This window comes from Bos indicus, chromosome 2 (genome assembly GCF_029378745.1).
Source record: "Bos indicus isolate NIAB-ARS_2022 breed Sahiwal x Tharparkar chromosome 2, NIAB-ARS_B.indTharparkar_mat_pri_1.0, whole genome shotgun sequence".
Classification (NCBI taxonomy): Eukaryota; Metazoa; Chordata; class Mammalia; order Artiodactyla; family Bovidae; genus Bos; species Bos indicus.
In genome coordinates this window covers 85,157,836-85,173,060 of record NC_091761.1, presented here as the reverse complement: position 1 = coordinate 85,173,060, position 15,225 = coordinate 85,157,836, and the positions used below count along the sequence as shown (strand labels likewise).

The following is a 15,225-nucleotide window of genomic DNA, read 5'->3' as shown; positions in this document are numbered from 1 at the left end:
GAATGTAGAAGAGTAAGCAGAAGATTGTCAGGACTTGGTGACTGACCAGTGAGGTGAAGGCAACAGATGAGTCAAGAAAATTATCTAGTGTGCCGCCCTGGACAGCAGAGTGGATGGTGGATCTAATGAAATACAGAATTCAGGGCAAGCAGCAGGTTTGGGAGATATAATGAGTAATAATGACTCCAACACTTAAGCTTTCATCATGTGTTTTGAGGTATTTGTAAGGTATCTAAATATAGATGATTAGTTGGCAGTAAGATACCATCTGGAACTCAGGAGGATGATTTGAGGTGTGTGTGTGGGGGGGCGGGAGGGCGGCGATTTGAAACCACTCAGAGAGTCTGTATATATAGTGAAGAGAAAACCAAAGACAAAAATAGGCAAATAGTTTGGCATTTCCTTCTCTAGGGGATCTTCCCGACCCAGGGATGGAACCCGAGTCTCCTGCATTAGCAGTCAGATTCTTTACCACCGAGCCACCAGGGAAGCCCTTGATATACTAGTAGCCAAAATACATAAACTCTTCTGAGATTAATATTTGGCTTCACAGAAAATTCATAAAGATCTATTAATTTTGTCACTTAAGTATTTAAAGCCAGAAAAATTATAAAACACATAAAAATTCACATTTACGATATACTCAGGAAAAGTATACTTCTTGAAATTGAGTTCAAGACTTATTTTAAATAAAGTCTAATTTAACGTATGTGAAGGATCAAAAAGGTAAACTATATGATCTATCTTGGAAATTCCACTACTCAAAGGAAGAATCAAAGTTTATTCTATTTAGGAGAACAATGTAATCACTTTAGTGTGTGTGTATTCATGCACACACATATATATACATATTTATTGCTAATAATAAAAAGGTACATTTTAAAATCCATTGAAGCAAATATCTAAAGGCATTCCTTTTACTAATCTAGTTATAATAACTATCAATATTTGTATTTTTGAGTAATAAAACTGCATGCATGTAAAACATCTATTATTCAATATGAAGCATATAGCTGGTATTGAGACAGGTCTCTTTTTCTTTATGTTAGTTTGAATTACTGTTGTTCTAATCTTAATGTTTTTAATGGTCTTTCATATATTCTTTAAAAATTCAAAAGGAAAGCATTAATCTATCAAGAAAGAAACATTTTTTAAAAATCACTTAATCAGAAGGACAACTAATATAACAGAAAGATCTGTATTTTAGTCCCAGCTATTCTATTTATTGGGGGTCCTTCAATATACATCTTTTATTCTTCTGTAGAATGAGGTATATTTTATCTTTCTCACAAGTTTGCTGTAAGGCTCAAATGGGATACTCATAGTATCATAAAATGTAATTGTGTTTTTTTAAGTATGCAATCATAGGAAGACAGAAACTTATTCTGGAGCATTATCAGTGAGAACTTCACAGAATAATTCACTACTTGACAACTATATGGCAAAAGAGTACCTTCTGCTAAAAGCAGCAAGTAAAACCATTAAATGGATTACTCTTTGCTCTATTTTTTTTTTTTTTTATTTCATTTCTCTTTCCTCACCCTCATTACAGCCACACTGTAGAAGCCGCAATAACAAGAACATTGGGTTTGGAGTTAGAAGATCCAGTTTAGGTCTCACTTCACTATTTATTCATCCTGTAACTCTGGAAAGTATAGGTAGTTTTGTGTATTACCTGAGATAATTTTTATGAAAGCCCTATTTAAACCATGAAGTGTTATTTACTTGTGAGGCACTGCACTGGAACTCTGATTTCTACAGTGAGATCTCTTTGAAAACTGCCTTTATAATTATATATTAACAAACAGCAGTCTGATAAAGGATGTTGGATTGGAAGAAACATGTCTCCAAGCACCCTGGGATCAAGTCTAGACACTTCCATTTTCTAGCTTTGCATCTTTAAGGACTCTTTAAAAAAAAACAAATGTTAAACAAGTTAATCTAAGCTCTGTCTATAGTACCTTACAACCATCCATTTCTACAAATATAAGTTCACCAAAATAGACTGATAACCTGAAGAATGGAGAGTCTGACATGATAAATGGTTAGAATCAGTAACTCAGCAAGGATTAATGGCCTCATTCTCTTATTAGCACTCTATAACCCAACATTCAATCTAGATTCATAGAACCCAAACAGTCCCAAGTCCACAAACAATTAAATAAACTTGGTAAAAATCTAAATAATTAGTTTAAAATTAAGAGGGTCAAATTCTAGTTTTTTCCCCTCAGTGCCATGGACAGAAAGAAAGTCAGCAATTTTTTCCATTCTGTGGGAATACCAGTATCACTGGCCACTACAAGAATTTGGAATCTTGAAAGCTTGTGCACAAAATCTCAACAAACTAACAAAAGTGAAGTTTCCAGCATCCATTTTCATACCAAGGTCAGACTTGAGCTGTGAGGAAGCGGTCTCCAACTCCCCTTTCTGTTGTTGCTCCTGTGCCAGTAGTTCCTGGGTGGTCTGAATAGAACTGCGTAGGGCAATGCAGTTCTCCTGCAAAATTTGCACCTGAAATTGTGCAAAAAAAAAAAAACTCCTTTTAAGCTATCTTACAGCACAGGTGTAAAGCAGATTTTCTGAACGTTACTGGAGGAAGAAGCAGGATTTTTATGTTCAAGATCTCAGCAGAGTACAGCATCCTACAGTGGGGCCATCCAGGAGACATCCAGGAGACGTCTGTGCACTCAACACAGCAGGCACCAGCTCAGGACCAACTGCTGAGCACTCGAGATGTGGCCAGCGTGAGGCACGGAACCTTTACTTTTATTTAAACTAATTTAAATGTAAATAACCACATGTGGTTACTGGCCTCTATACTGGCAGTATAAATTATAGCAATAACGGATCATTTGCAAATTCCTTAAGTAGAATCCTTTAAATAATTCCACTGTTAGGGACAGTACTGCTTAAAATAATAAACATTACATAATCTAATTATAGGTATTAGGATCTGAAGCTACTGATTGCCTTGGGTGCTTGTAATTTAGAATCTTCTAAATTAACTCCTGGAGTTGGTGATGGACATGGACGCTTGGTGTGCTGCGATTCATGGGGTCACAGAGAGTCAGACACGACTGAGCAACTGAACTGAACTGAACTGAAATTACATATGCGTGAGTGAACTTGAGTGACAAACTCAGTCATGTCTGACTCTTTGCGATCCCATGGACTGGAGCCTGCCAGGCTCCTCTGTCTGTGGAATTCTCCAGGCAAGAATACTGGAGTGTGTGGCCATTCCCTTCTCCAAGGAATCTTTCCCACCCAGGGATCAAACCTGGGTCTTTGGCACTGCAGGCAGATTCTTTACAATCTTGAGCCATACATATAGGTACTTCAAATAACAACTTTTGGAGGCAAAAATATTATGCTAAAATAGATAACGAGAACTGAAAACAGCAATGTAAACACATTCCTGATTACTTGACTTACTGGTATTCTTTGCTTCAAATGTCAGCTCGGTTTAATCCTTCTTTTCTATCTACATCATGTACATATAATACGAGACTAGGGCAATACCTTCCAAAGTCAATTCCTGGAACACAGAGTATGTGGTAGGGGAATGATTCCCTCCCAGGAGCTAAGAGTTCACCTCTATAAACCCTGACACATAATAACTTCTTTGTCCTTTGCTTCCCCATTCATAAAGTAAGAGTATTGGACTGAACGGCATCAGAGTGCTTATTTTGGACTAAAATTTTTTAAGTTGTAGTAAGAGTGTTAATAGCGGATTACTAAAGGAAAGAATTTAATAAATCTAGAGGAAATAAGCAAAACTATAGGTTTGTAGCCAAAACACTGGCTTTTCCCTTTTGGTTTCACTTCCCCAACATAAACAAGGAGAGAAAATCTCACTACCTGTTTCCGTTCCACCTCCACTGTTGCTTCCATTTCTTGTATTCTCAGTAGCAAGGCTGATCCAGATTTCTCAAGAGATTCCCGTAGGTGCTTCTCCTGGGACAGTTGTCTCCTTAGCTACAGAGTAACACTGCAGTTAGGTGAGACCAAGGGAACTTCACAGCAGTTTAACAAAGATCAAAGTCACCATGAAAAGTTTATAGACATACCATCTCACTTCCATTCTTCATACAGTTATGACTGCCCAAAAACATGTTTTTGTTTCTCCCTAATGGTTAACTTTCTAAGAAATGCAGGGTCAAATTTGTTACCCTCACCTTCCTACTATATAAGTCTGTTTTCCAAACTGCAGTCAAGACTCATTTGTAAGTTGCAAGAAGCATTTGAAAAGGTGGGCAAAAAAGAACACAAAGAAAATACTGGAGCACACAGCAAGTAGTGAGTACCACTTCATGAAACGTCTGTGTATGCTGCTGCTGCTGCTGTGTAAAATATGTCAGAAGTTTGAGAAACACAAATACGTCTTATGTATTTTCTGTATTTTAACTCTATTTTTCTATGATTTCTTCATCTACATATGTGTATGTGTTTTTTATCCCATAATATTATAACCATTTCTCTGAAAGCTGTTTTAATTATGTATTGGATTTTTTTGTGTTAGAATTTAAAGATCAGAAAAAATAATGAAGTAGTTGCTAAGTAGCAGATAAAAATAGCATTCAAGAATTTGGGTACACTGATCTTATTTCTATCCATAAATGACTATAAGTCAGATAAAGATACAAAGAAGGTTAAGTTTTTTTTTTTTCCTTCTTTCCAATTCAAATGGAAACTGAACGTGGCACTAGTGGTCAAGAGCCCACCTGCCAATGCAGGATACAGGAGACTCCGGTTCAATTCCTGGGTGGGGAAGCCCCCTGGAGGAGGGCATGGCAACCCACTCCAGTATTCTTGCCTGGAGAATCTCCATGGACAGAGGAGCCTGGGGGCTGCAGTCCATGGGGTCGCAAGGAGTCAGACGTGACTGAAGCAACTGAGCATGCATGCATTCCTTTTATAAACTGATAATAAATTGAAAGAAATTCTATTTTTAAACCCCAGTAAAGACAACTTGAGTATATTTTATAACTCTTTTCTACATTGTACATATGTAATTTATAAGTGTCTTCTTGAAGGATGGTGTATTTTACAGTTTTAAAGTTTTTTAAAGTGAAAAGGATGAAAAGTATGTTGATATGAAACTGTTACAAGATAGACTGTTTTGGAAATGGTCTATGATTTTCTTAACATACACCTAATACTGAACATCTGGACATTTCCAGTGTCTTGCTATTCCATACTGCTCTGCTGAACATGATTGTGAATAAACCTTTCACTGAATTTCTCATTATTTCCTTGAGATAAATCCTACAAAAGGAATTACTAGGTTAAAAGTATAAACACTATTTTAGACTTTTCATACATTTTATAATTATTCTTCCAATCTTACTTTCTTATCAGTAGTATTTGAATAAATGCCATCAGCACTAGAGATTATCACATTATTAAATCTTTGCTAATCTAATAAATAAAAGGCAATATCTTAATACTTTTTTCATTTCTTTGGCTCCTAGTGAGATTAAAATTTTCCAATATGGTTATTAATTCTTCACATATTTTCTGAACTGTTCTTATCCTTTGCCCACTGATTTTGAGGTTTTCAAAGTCATTTAAAGTTCTTTAAAAGGTACGATTATTAACTGTCTAATTTCATTATGTTTTGTTTTTTTACATGTATAAGATTTTAATTTTTATATAGTCAAACCAACTGAGCTTTTAATAATCCTGTTCCTTCAAGTTTCAAAATTCCTTCCTTAACCAATGATCAGTTAAATATTAGTTTTATTTAAGAATGAGTCATAGTTTTTGCCTTTGGCTGTACTTTTCAGGTTCTATTTTAGTATCAGATTACAACTACTTTATAATTTAAGAGAAGCATCATATACTCTTCTAAGCTCTACATCAAATTATACAGTATAATTTGCTCAAGATATAATTTAAGTGCCTTAGAAAAGAAATCTTTATTTGACAATTATACTACTGAGATACTCATTCCTAAAGCTTTATTAAGGGCAATCAGTTAATCTATTTCATGTTTATCAGAATCAGATTTTATATATATATTTATCTCTTAGAAAGGATATATACTGCATTTACTCTATTCTTTGTATAGCTCTGTTATGGGTTGAACTGTATCCCCCCAAAATTCACATGTTGAAGCCATAACCCCAGTATCTCAAAATATGACCATAAACGGAGATAAAGCCTTTAAAGGGTCATTTCAGTAATGAGGTCACTGAGGCGGGCCCAAGCCAACGTGACTGGTGTCCTTATAAGAGGAAATCTGTACACAGAGACACCAGGGATGTGTGCACAGAAAAAAGACCATGTGAGGACACAGAGAAAAAGGCAGCCACCTGCAAGCCAAGGAGAAAGGACTCAAGAAAAAACCAAGCTTGCTGATATCTTCATCCTGGACTTGTTGCCTCCAGAACAGTGAAACAAAAACTTCCATTGTTTAAGTCTAATGTGTGGCAGTGTGTGGTAGCCCCAGCAGAACACATCCTCCTTGCTCCACATACCCTCAAGACGTTCATGTTTGACTCATACAGTCCTTCTTAGGTCCTCAACAAGTTCAACGAAAATTCAAGATTTTACCACAGCACCAAGAATTAAGACTTTTCCAATAAAAAAACAACACTAAGTGGCAATCCAATGGAGAAAGGATAGTTTTTTCAACAAATTGGTGTTGGATCCACTGGACATACACAAACTCATATAAAGAATCTAGATACAGACCTTACACCTTTCACAAAATTAGCAATTCAAAACCTAAATGTAAAATGCAAAGCTATACAACTTCTAAGATAATACTGCATAAAAATCTAGGTGACTATGGGTTTGGCAATATTTTAGATATAATTACCAAAAGTATAATCCATGAAAAAAGTGGTAAGTTGAACTTTATTAAAATGAAAACCTTCTGCTCTGCAAAAGACACTGTTAAGAGAAAAGACAAACTATGGATTGGGAGAAAATATTTGTAAAACACATATGGATAAAGGACTGGTATCCAAAATATAAAAGGAAGTCCTAAGACTCAACAATAAGATTAAAAAAAAAAAAAAGGCCCAGCTGCAAATGGGGAAATGGTCTCAGATACCTCACCAAATAAGATAAACAGATGGCAAATTAACATATGAAAAGATGCTAAATAATCACATTATCAGAGAACTGAAAATTAAAACAAAATACTACTATACATACATCTATTAGAATGGTAAAAACTCAAAACACTGGTGAGGATGTGGGACAGTAGGAACTCTCTTTCATTGCTGGTGGAAGTGCAACATGGTACAGTCATTGCAGGGCAGGTTGGCAGTTTTTTAGACATCTAAACACAAGCTTACCATAGGATCCATCAATCATGCTCCTAGGTATTTATCCAAGCAAGTTAACAACATGTCCCAAAATAAAAAAAAGACCTGCACATGAATGTTTATAGCAATTCATGATTGCTAAACTTGGAAGGAACCAAGACATCCTTCAGTAGGTGAAGGGATAAACTTTGGTACATCCAGACAATTGATTTTTCTTCAGTGATAAAAATAAATGATCTATTAAACAATGAAAAGACATGGAGAATTTAAATGCATATGCTAAATAAGTGAAAGAAGGCAGTCCAAAAAGGCAACATATTGTATGATTCCAACTACAGAGACAATGAAAACATTGGTAGCTGCCAGGTGCTTGGGAAAAAGAGGGTGGTGATGATGAGTGTGTAAAGCAGAGGGTATTTTTAGGGCAGTGAAGTGAAACTCTTTTGTATACTGTAATAAATTAAAAAATGAAGCAATCTAAACTGTGGACTTAGTAATAATGTATCAATTCTGGTTCATAATCAAATATAACAAATCAAAGGCACCAGACTAATACAAAATGTTTAATAATAACAGAAACTCTGGGGGTGGGGAGAAAGGGTATATGGGAACTCTGCCTATGTGCAATTTTTCTAAAAACTTAAAACAGCTCAAAAATCTATTAAAATATCCAAAGTATTTTTTTTAATGTGAAACAATATATTCCAGCAATGAACAATAACGCTTTTGTCAGCAATTACTGATAAATAAAGCACTTCACATAAGAGAATGTTCCAGATATAGCTACACTTACCACCTTAAGCACACTAAAATTTATAATTTTTAAAATACTATATCTATTTCTGTTTTGTAGAACAGAATATTTTAAATATAATTTGATCCTTTTGATTTGGACTAATGTCAATTATTCCATCAGGGGATACTGAGGTTTTTAGGACACTGTCAGGGTGTATTGAGTTAGTAATTCTGACTCTTCCCACTGTTTTCAGCTGCAGATTTTTAGTCCAACAACTTTTAGTAGCCACCTACTTCATAATTCCAATCTGTTATCTACTTAAATAGAGGCTGAAAGTTATAAGGTAAAATTAGATGAGCAGACTTATTAAAAGCTTTTTATTTTAAACATTAAGTTAATGTAAAAGGTCTTTGTGTGAAGGGGTCCACTAACTAGTGGACGGGCAACTGCATGAGTTCCATGGTTACTGTTTCCCTCCTGACTCAGAGAGCAGTTATTTTTTATTTCAGTTTTTATGGCATTATTGAGGTGAAAGGAAGTCTTAATGTCATATAAACGCAGGTATGACTTCAAGCCCCATATTTTAAAAGTCTTCCTGATAGTCACATTTTCTTCTTCAGTGGTTTCTTCTCACTCTATTCACTTTCTTGACTTCCCCTCTACAGTTCCAACGCCCCCTCCACCCCCTCAGCATCCTTTTTACCTTACCTCTTGAATTTTAAGGTTCATTTTACGTTTCGTGGTCTTCAGTTCCTCTTCAATAATAGCCGCATTCTTCTAAAAACAGAAGTAGAAAAGGTTCTAAAATCTGATAGGAAAACTGTCCACAGGTATATAAAATCTAGACTTTTGAGGGAAATCTATAAAAGATATTCTGACTACAGTTATAAATATTTCTTAATATGAATCTAAAGAAATTATTACAATGAGATATTTAAAGTTATTTTATTACTTTGATTCATGACTTCTATCATTTTCCCTTTTAGATCATTAAAAAATGATTAGTCACAGGTACCTCCTGTGTAAAATTCAATCATCAGAGGAAAACCTGGTAACTGCTAGATATTTTTCTTATGGGATATATTCCTATTTTTTTTAAAGTACTCTATTTCTTCTAGGGCTTCCCTGGTGGCTCAAAGGTAAAGAATCCACCTGCCAAGGCAGGAGACATGGGTTTGATCCCTGGGTCAGGAAGATCCCCTGGGGAAGGAAATGGTAATGCACTCCAGCATTCTTGTCTGGGAAATCCCATAGACAGAGGAGCCTGGCGGCATATAGTCCATGGGGGTCACAAAAACTCGGATACAACTTAGAGACTAAAATAACAAATATCATTTCTTCTAGCCTCAGATATGCTTAGGAGTTGAGGATGAAAAACACAGCTTTCACTATTCATTCTTTCATAAGATGTAAAACCTCAGAGTCATCTATGCCTTCTTCCCTACCTTGAGCCCCTGCCCAATACCATATTCCAGCATACCTTTCTTTTCAAAATGCCACAACTGTAGTTCAGACCTAATACGGCCTATGCCTCAAATAATGCAATGGATTCCTAACCAGTTTTCCTGTCTCCAGTCTCTCCTCCTATAATTGATACTCCATACCAGGGACCCCCAACCCCTGGGGCCATGGACCAGTACTGGCCTGTGGGGTGTTAGAAACTGGGCTGCACAGCAGGAGGTGAGCATTGGGTAAGGGAGGGAAGCTTCCACTGTGTCTATAGCCGCTCCCCATCACTCACCTTACTGCCTGAGCTCTGTGTCCTGTCAGATCAGCGGCAGCATTAGATTCTCACAGGAGCATGAACCCTACCATGAACTGCACATGTGAGGGATCTAGGCTGCGTACTTCTTAGGAGAACCTAATGCCTGACGATCTGAGGTGGAGCTGAGGCAGTGGTGCTAACAATGGAGAGCAGCTGCAAATACAGATGATCAGTAGCACAATCAATGTGCTTGAATCATCCTGAAACCATCCCCATGGAAAAACTGTCTTCCAGAAAACCATTTCCTAGTGCCAAAAAGATTGGGGACTGCTGTCCTATACTATTTCTGGATTAGTTTTCTTATTTTCATTATGTCACTTTCTTATCTCTGGAGAAGGAAATGGCAACCCACTCCATTACTCTTGCCTGGAAAATCCCATGGACAGAGGAGTGTGGTAGGCTACAGTTCATGGGGTTGCAAAGAGTCGAACATGACTTCACTTTCTTATCAAAAATCTTAGTCACTCCCCCAAAGACCAAGCCCAACTACTTGAATACTCTTGATTTTGAGATCCTTTATGAAGTTAGCCCTAGCTGATTTCCAACTTACTTCACACAAACTGGTGTGTCAGGCACACAAACACTCTGGTCAGGCTAGCCTATGCCTCTCCCCCTAACTGCATCCAGCAGAAAGATGCAGGTTCAAATCTGAGATACAGGAATAATACAGGGAAGTGTGATCTCAGAGAAGTGACTTCTCTCTGGGCCCCAGTCCTCTTATCACTAACATAAGGACAATAATACCCTAACCTGGAAGTTTTGCAGAGATTAAGCAAAGTAACATGTTTTAAAGAAAAAAATCTCTGTTATACTGCCTGGCCTATGGAGGGAAGACAAATTTCTTTCCTTAGTCTTTATTTTTTGCTGCCTCTGTGAGTACTCTTTGAATTGTCCATACCTCTCTGCTTTACCTTCTAAAGGTTCAGCTCAGGTCCTGTCTCTTCTTTGAAGCCTAGCCTAATCTGTTCTAGACAAGACATGTACATCTTAAACCTGCCTGAACATAAAACACTTAGCTGGCAATATTGGCTTACATTTGTCCTATATTGGCCTTTTGTATTTCTTATACCCTTATTTTTCCTCTTTAGTTTCCTGCTGTGCCTTCTTCTCCAAGGAAGCATATAAGCTTTTGAAGAACTCAGACTCCCTCACACCTCTGGGTCTTCAAAAGTCGCATAGAAGAGCTCTATAAATATTCAGTTACTAAGAGCACACAATGCTTTACACTGTCGATGGAGATAAATTTCAAATGTCAAGATCCTCACATCAACATCACCTATTTTTAAAAGTCAGTTTTTTGGGTCTGTTGCCTCCTCCAGCTAACACATAATGGTGAATTTGTTATCCAGAACTTTGGACACAAACCTTTGTCTCAGAGGCAATCTCCAGAGTAGCAGTCAACCTCTGCACCTCGTCTTGTGCTTTATCTTCCTCCTCTTTTACATCTCGCAGTTGCTGGCGCAAATTCATCACTTCTAGTTGCAACAGCTTGAGGTCCTTGGAATGCTCCTCCTGTATTGTATTCAGTCTCTCCTTCAGAAAATCTACCAGACAGGACAGAAGGGTCATCAAGCAGCTTAAAGAAGGTGAGGAAAAGAATCACAAACTCATCAAGCACCCACACAGGACCAACTTTCTGGTGATTCTCTTCTCTCTGTACCTGTTTTCTGTGGGTTCAAATCCTTTTCAGTTTGCAGACGGAAGATGTTCATCTTCAAGGACTGGATGAGACTTTCCAGACGGCACATTCGATTGACCAGGAACTCACAGTTTTTCCACAAAATATTTGTTTTTCCTGAACAAATTATCTCATTCTGGATAGGTCTAGTGATGTTCTGGCTCACAGAACATTCTGGAGTTTCCAACTGGCCCCTGGACAAAGATGCCAATATAACAATATTATAAAGTAATCCCAACCATTGAGTTAGAACTGGACATGGCACAACAGACTGGTTCCAAATAGGAAAAGGAGTATGTCAAGGCTGTATATTGTCACCCTGCTCATTTAACTTATATGCAGAGTACATCATGAGAAACGCTGGGCTGGAAGAAGCACAAGCTGGAATCAAGATTGCCGGGAGAAGTATCAATAACCTCAGATATGCAAATGACACCACCCTTATGGCAGAAAATGAAGGAGAACTAAAGAGCCTCTTGATGAAAGTGAAAGAGGAGAGTGAAAAAGTTGGCTTAAAACTCAACATTCAGAAAACTAAGATCATAGCATCCGGTCCCATCACTTCATGGGAAATAAATGGGGAAATGATGGAAACAGTGACAGACTTTATTTTTTGGTGTTCCAAAATCACTGCAGATGGTAACTGCAGCCATGAAATTAAAAGATGCTTGCTCCTTGGAAGAAAACTTATGACCAACCTGGACAGCATATTAAAAAGCAGAGACATTACTTTGCCAACAAAGGTCCATCTAGTCAAGGCTATGGTTTTCCCAGTAGTCACATACGGACATGAGAGTTAAACTATAAAGAGAGCTGAGCACGGAAGAATTGATGCTTTTGAACTGTGGTGTTGGAGAAGACTCTTGAGAGTCCCTTGGACTGAAAGGAGATCCAACCAGTCCATCCTAAAGGAAATCAGTCCTGAATGTTCATTGGAAGGACTCATGTTGAAGCTGAAACTCCAATACTTTGGCCACCTGATTCGAAGAGCTGACTCATTTGAAAAGACCCTGATGCTGGGAAAGATTGAAGGTGGGAGGAGAAGGGGACGACAGAGGATGAGATGGTTGGATGGCATCACTGACTCAGTGGACATGAGTTTGAGTAGGCTCTGGGAGTTGGTGATGGATGGACTGATGGACAGGGAGGCCTGGTGTGCTGTAGTCCACAGGGTCATAAAGAGTTGGACACGACTGAGCGACTGAATTGAAACTGAAACCACTGAGTCAATGTTGCATTTCTACTGAGAATAAACAGTAAGTTCTTTAGTTAACAAATATCTGATAGCCTCTGCAAACTTAACTATAGAGAGAACTATTAGGTAAATCCCATAGACAGAGGAGCCTGGTGGGCTACAGTTCATGGGGTCACAAAGAGTCAGACATGACTTAGCAACTAAACGACAACAACTAGGTAAAGAGAATGAGACCAGTATGGGATGGGTAAAAATTACTGACATTTTAATGGTTGTTTTAATCTGGATTTTTCATAAACTTGCTTTGTATGTAAAAACAAGTGATACATAAAACATGCTAAATGCTAATTCTATAACATAAAATTAAGAATTAGTTAGCATGGAGGCAATATACTCACATCCTTCTTAGAAAAATTTTTAAACAAAGACATAATAAAAATTCCTATTTCGTTCTAACATACTCAACATTGGTACAATTTTAATCTTTTAACTGCTCAACAGTTATTTACTCTATAGGTGCTGTAACACCAATCATACTAATTTTTGATCTTCATAAGAGACATTCAGGAAATATATATATGTAATTTTAAAGAAAATCACACCAGTAAATTCAATATTGGCTGTGTAAGCACCCATATTCTTCAGGCCTTTAACAATCTAACTTTTAATGGGAATAACTTCTTCCATAGAACAAAGGAAAAACACAGTTCTTTTTTTGAGTACTTCGTACTCTTGCCTAGAAAATCCCACGGACTGAGGAGCCTGGTAGGCTGCAGTCCATGGGGTCACTAAAGAGTCAGACACGACTGAGCCACTTCACTTTCACTTTTCACTTTCATGCATTGGAAAAGGAAAGGGCAATCCACTCCAGTGTTCTTGCCTGGAGAGTCCCAGGGACGGGGGAGTCTGGTGGGCTGCCGTCTGTGGGGTCGCACAGAGTCGGACATAACTGAAGTGACTTAGCAGCAGCAGCATTCTAAACTATGAATTTCTTTTTTAAGACTTAAAACCTCTCTTTTAATTTATCATAAATCTGGAAAAAGAAAATATAGATCATATTAATGGCATGAATCAAGTGAGATGTTCATCTTAACTAATTTCAAAGTCTATTTTTACAAAAAGTATCAAATTTTTTTCTAATTATGTAAATAATTACATTTGTTTTTAATCAAGTATTGAATATAACACACTTATATAACACACTTTGAATACCTGTTTAGAAGTGGTAGTAGCTCTATTATAGGAGGACAACCCTTTATCTTGCAAATATTTTCTAATTAATATTCTATTCATAATGGTTATTTCTCAATTCTTTTCTAAATGCTTATTTCAACTGCCAAACCATCCATACTGTGACTCCTTATTATAACCAGTGAAGCAAAACTCAACCTACAGGGTTCATTTTTCATTTGCTACCTTTTGTCACCAAAGTCCAACATTATTAGGTCATCCCTCAGAGAACTGGTCTGTTCTTCAACTATTCTCATCCTTTGCTGAAGTACTGTGAATGTTTCAGAAGCTGTAGCATTGATGCGGGTTGGAGAGAGGACTGGTCTGGACATTGTAGTTTCCATATGCACCTGAGAATAAAGTTACAATATTAGTGTAGTTGATTATATTATCGTTCAAGATAGCAACTGCCCCTTCCTGTGGAGGATTGTATATCCCTGTCCTGTTTAGCTTGGAAATGGCCATGTATCCTGCTTTGGTCAATGAAATGTGGGTAGAAGCTTTAAGGAGCTCCCCCAAGTGGCTCTGCCATAAAGAATCCACCTGCAATGCAGAAGATGCACAGGAGATGAGGGTTTGATCCCTGGGTCAGGAAGATCCCTGGAGAAGGGCAGGCAAGCCACTCTAGTACTCTTGTCTAGAAAATCCCATAGACAGAGGAGCCTGTCGAGCTATGGTCCATGGAGTTACAAAGAGTCAGACACGACTAAAGCAACTGAACAGACACACATAGAAACTTTAAGAGCCAACTTGTCATCAGCTCTTTCTTTTCCCTTCTCTGTAAGATGAGCAACATCCCAGATATGGCCTTCTCCATAGGCTTAGATCCCAGAGTAAAGACGACGTGAGCAGAGCCGTGGCCCACGCATAGTGTGAGTGAGCAATAAACTTACGTTGTTATAAGCCACAGATTGTTGGGTAGTTTGCTACTGATCACAATCTATCCTGTCTGCTACTATTAGACATACACTAGGATCTATAACTTGGCTGAGGGAGTTATTACCTCTTTCATTACCAGCCATTTTCATTTTAACATGTTGCCATCCAAACTTTCTGATAAAAACAACTCTGCAGTACTTGGACCTCTGAGCTGCTGCTGCTGCTAAGTCGCTTCAGTCGTGTCCAACTCTGTGCGACCCCATAGACGGCAGCCCACCAGGCTCCCCCGTCCCTGGGATTCTCCAGGCAAGAACACTGGAGTGGGTTGCCATTGCCTTCTCCAATGCAGGAAAGTGAAAAGTGAAAGTGAAGTCGCTCAGTCGTGTCCGACTCTTAGCGACCCCATGGACTGCAGCCTACCAGGCTCCTCCGTCCATGGGATTTTCCAGGCATGAGCACTGGAGT

The 15,225-nt window shown here is 37.8% G+C and overlaps 1 protein-coding gene across 3 annotated transcripts in view; it reads right to left on the bottom strand.

Moving 5' to 3' along the window:
• Nucleotides 1-15,225, bottom strand: part of CCDC150 (coiled-coil domain containing 150) — a 91,472-nt gene that overhangs the window by 67,986 nt on the left and 8,261 nt on the right. For 2 of the 3 annotated variants that reach the window (XM_070769690.1, XM_019974289.2), the window contains exons 2-7: nucleotides 14,068-14,231; nucleotides 11,439-11,650; nucleotides 11,144-11,322; nucleotides 8,722-8,790; nucleotides 3,859-3,975; nucleotides 2,382-2,511 (exon numbers count right to left, since the gene is read on the bottom strand). In XM_070769690.1, coding sequence (XP_070625791.1) covers nucleotides 2,382-2,511; nucleotides 3,859-3,975; nucleotides 8,722-8,790; nucleotides 11,144-11,322; nucleotides 11,439-11,650; nucleotides 14,068-14,225 — 865 coding nt within the window. In that variant the 5' untranslated portion in view covers nucleotides 14,226-14,231. The remainder of the gene's footprint in view (nucleotides 1-2,381; nucleotides 2,512-3,858; nucleotides 3,976-8,721; nucleotides 8,791-11,143; nucleotides 11,323-11,438; nucleotides 11,651-14,067; nucleotides 14,232-15,225) is intronic. The other variant, XM_070769695.1, reaches the window with a different exon arrangement.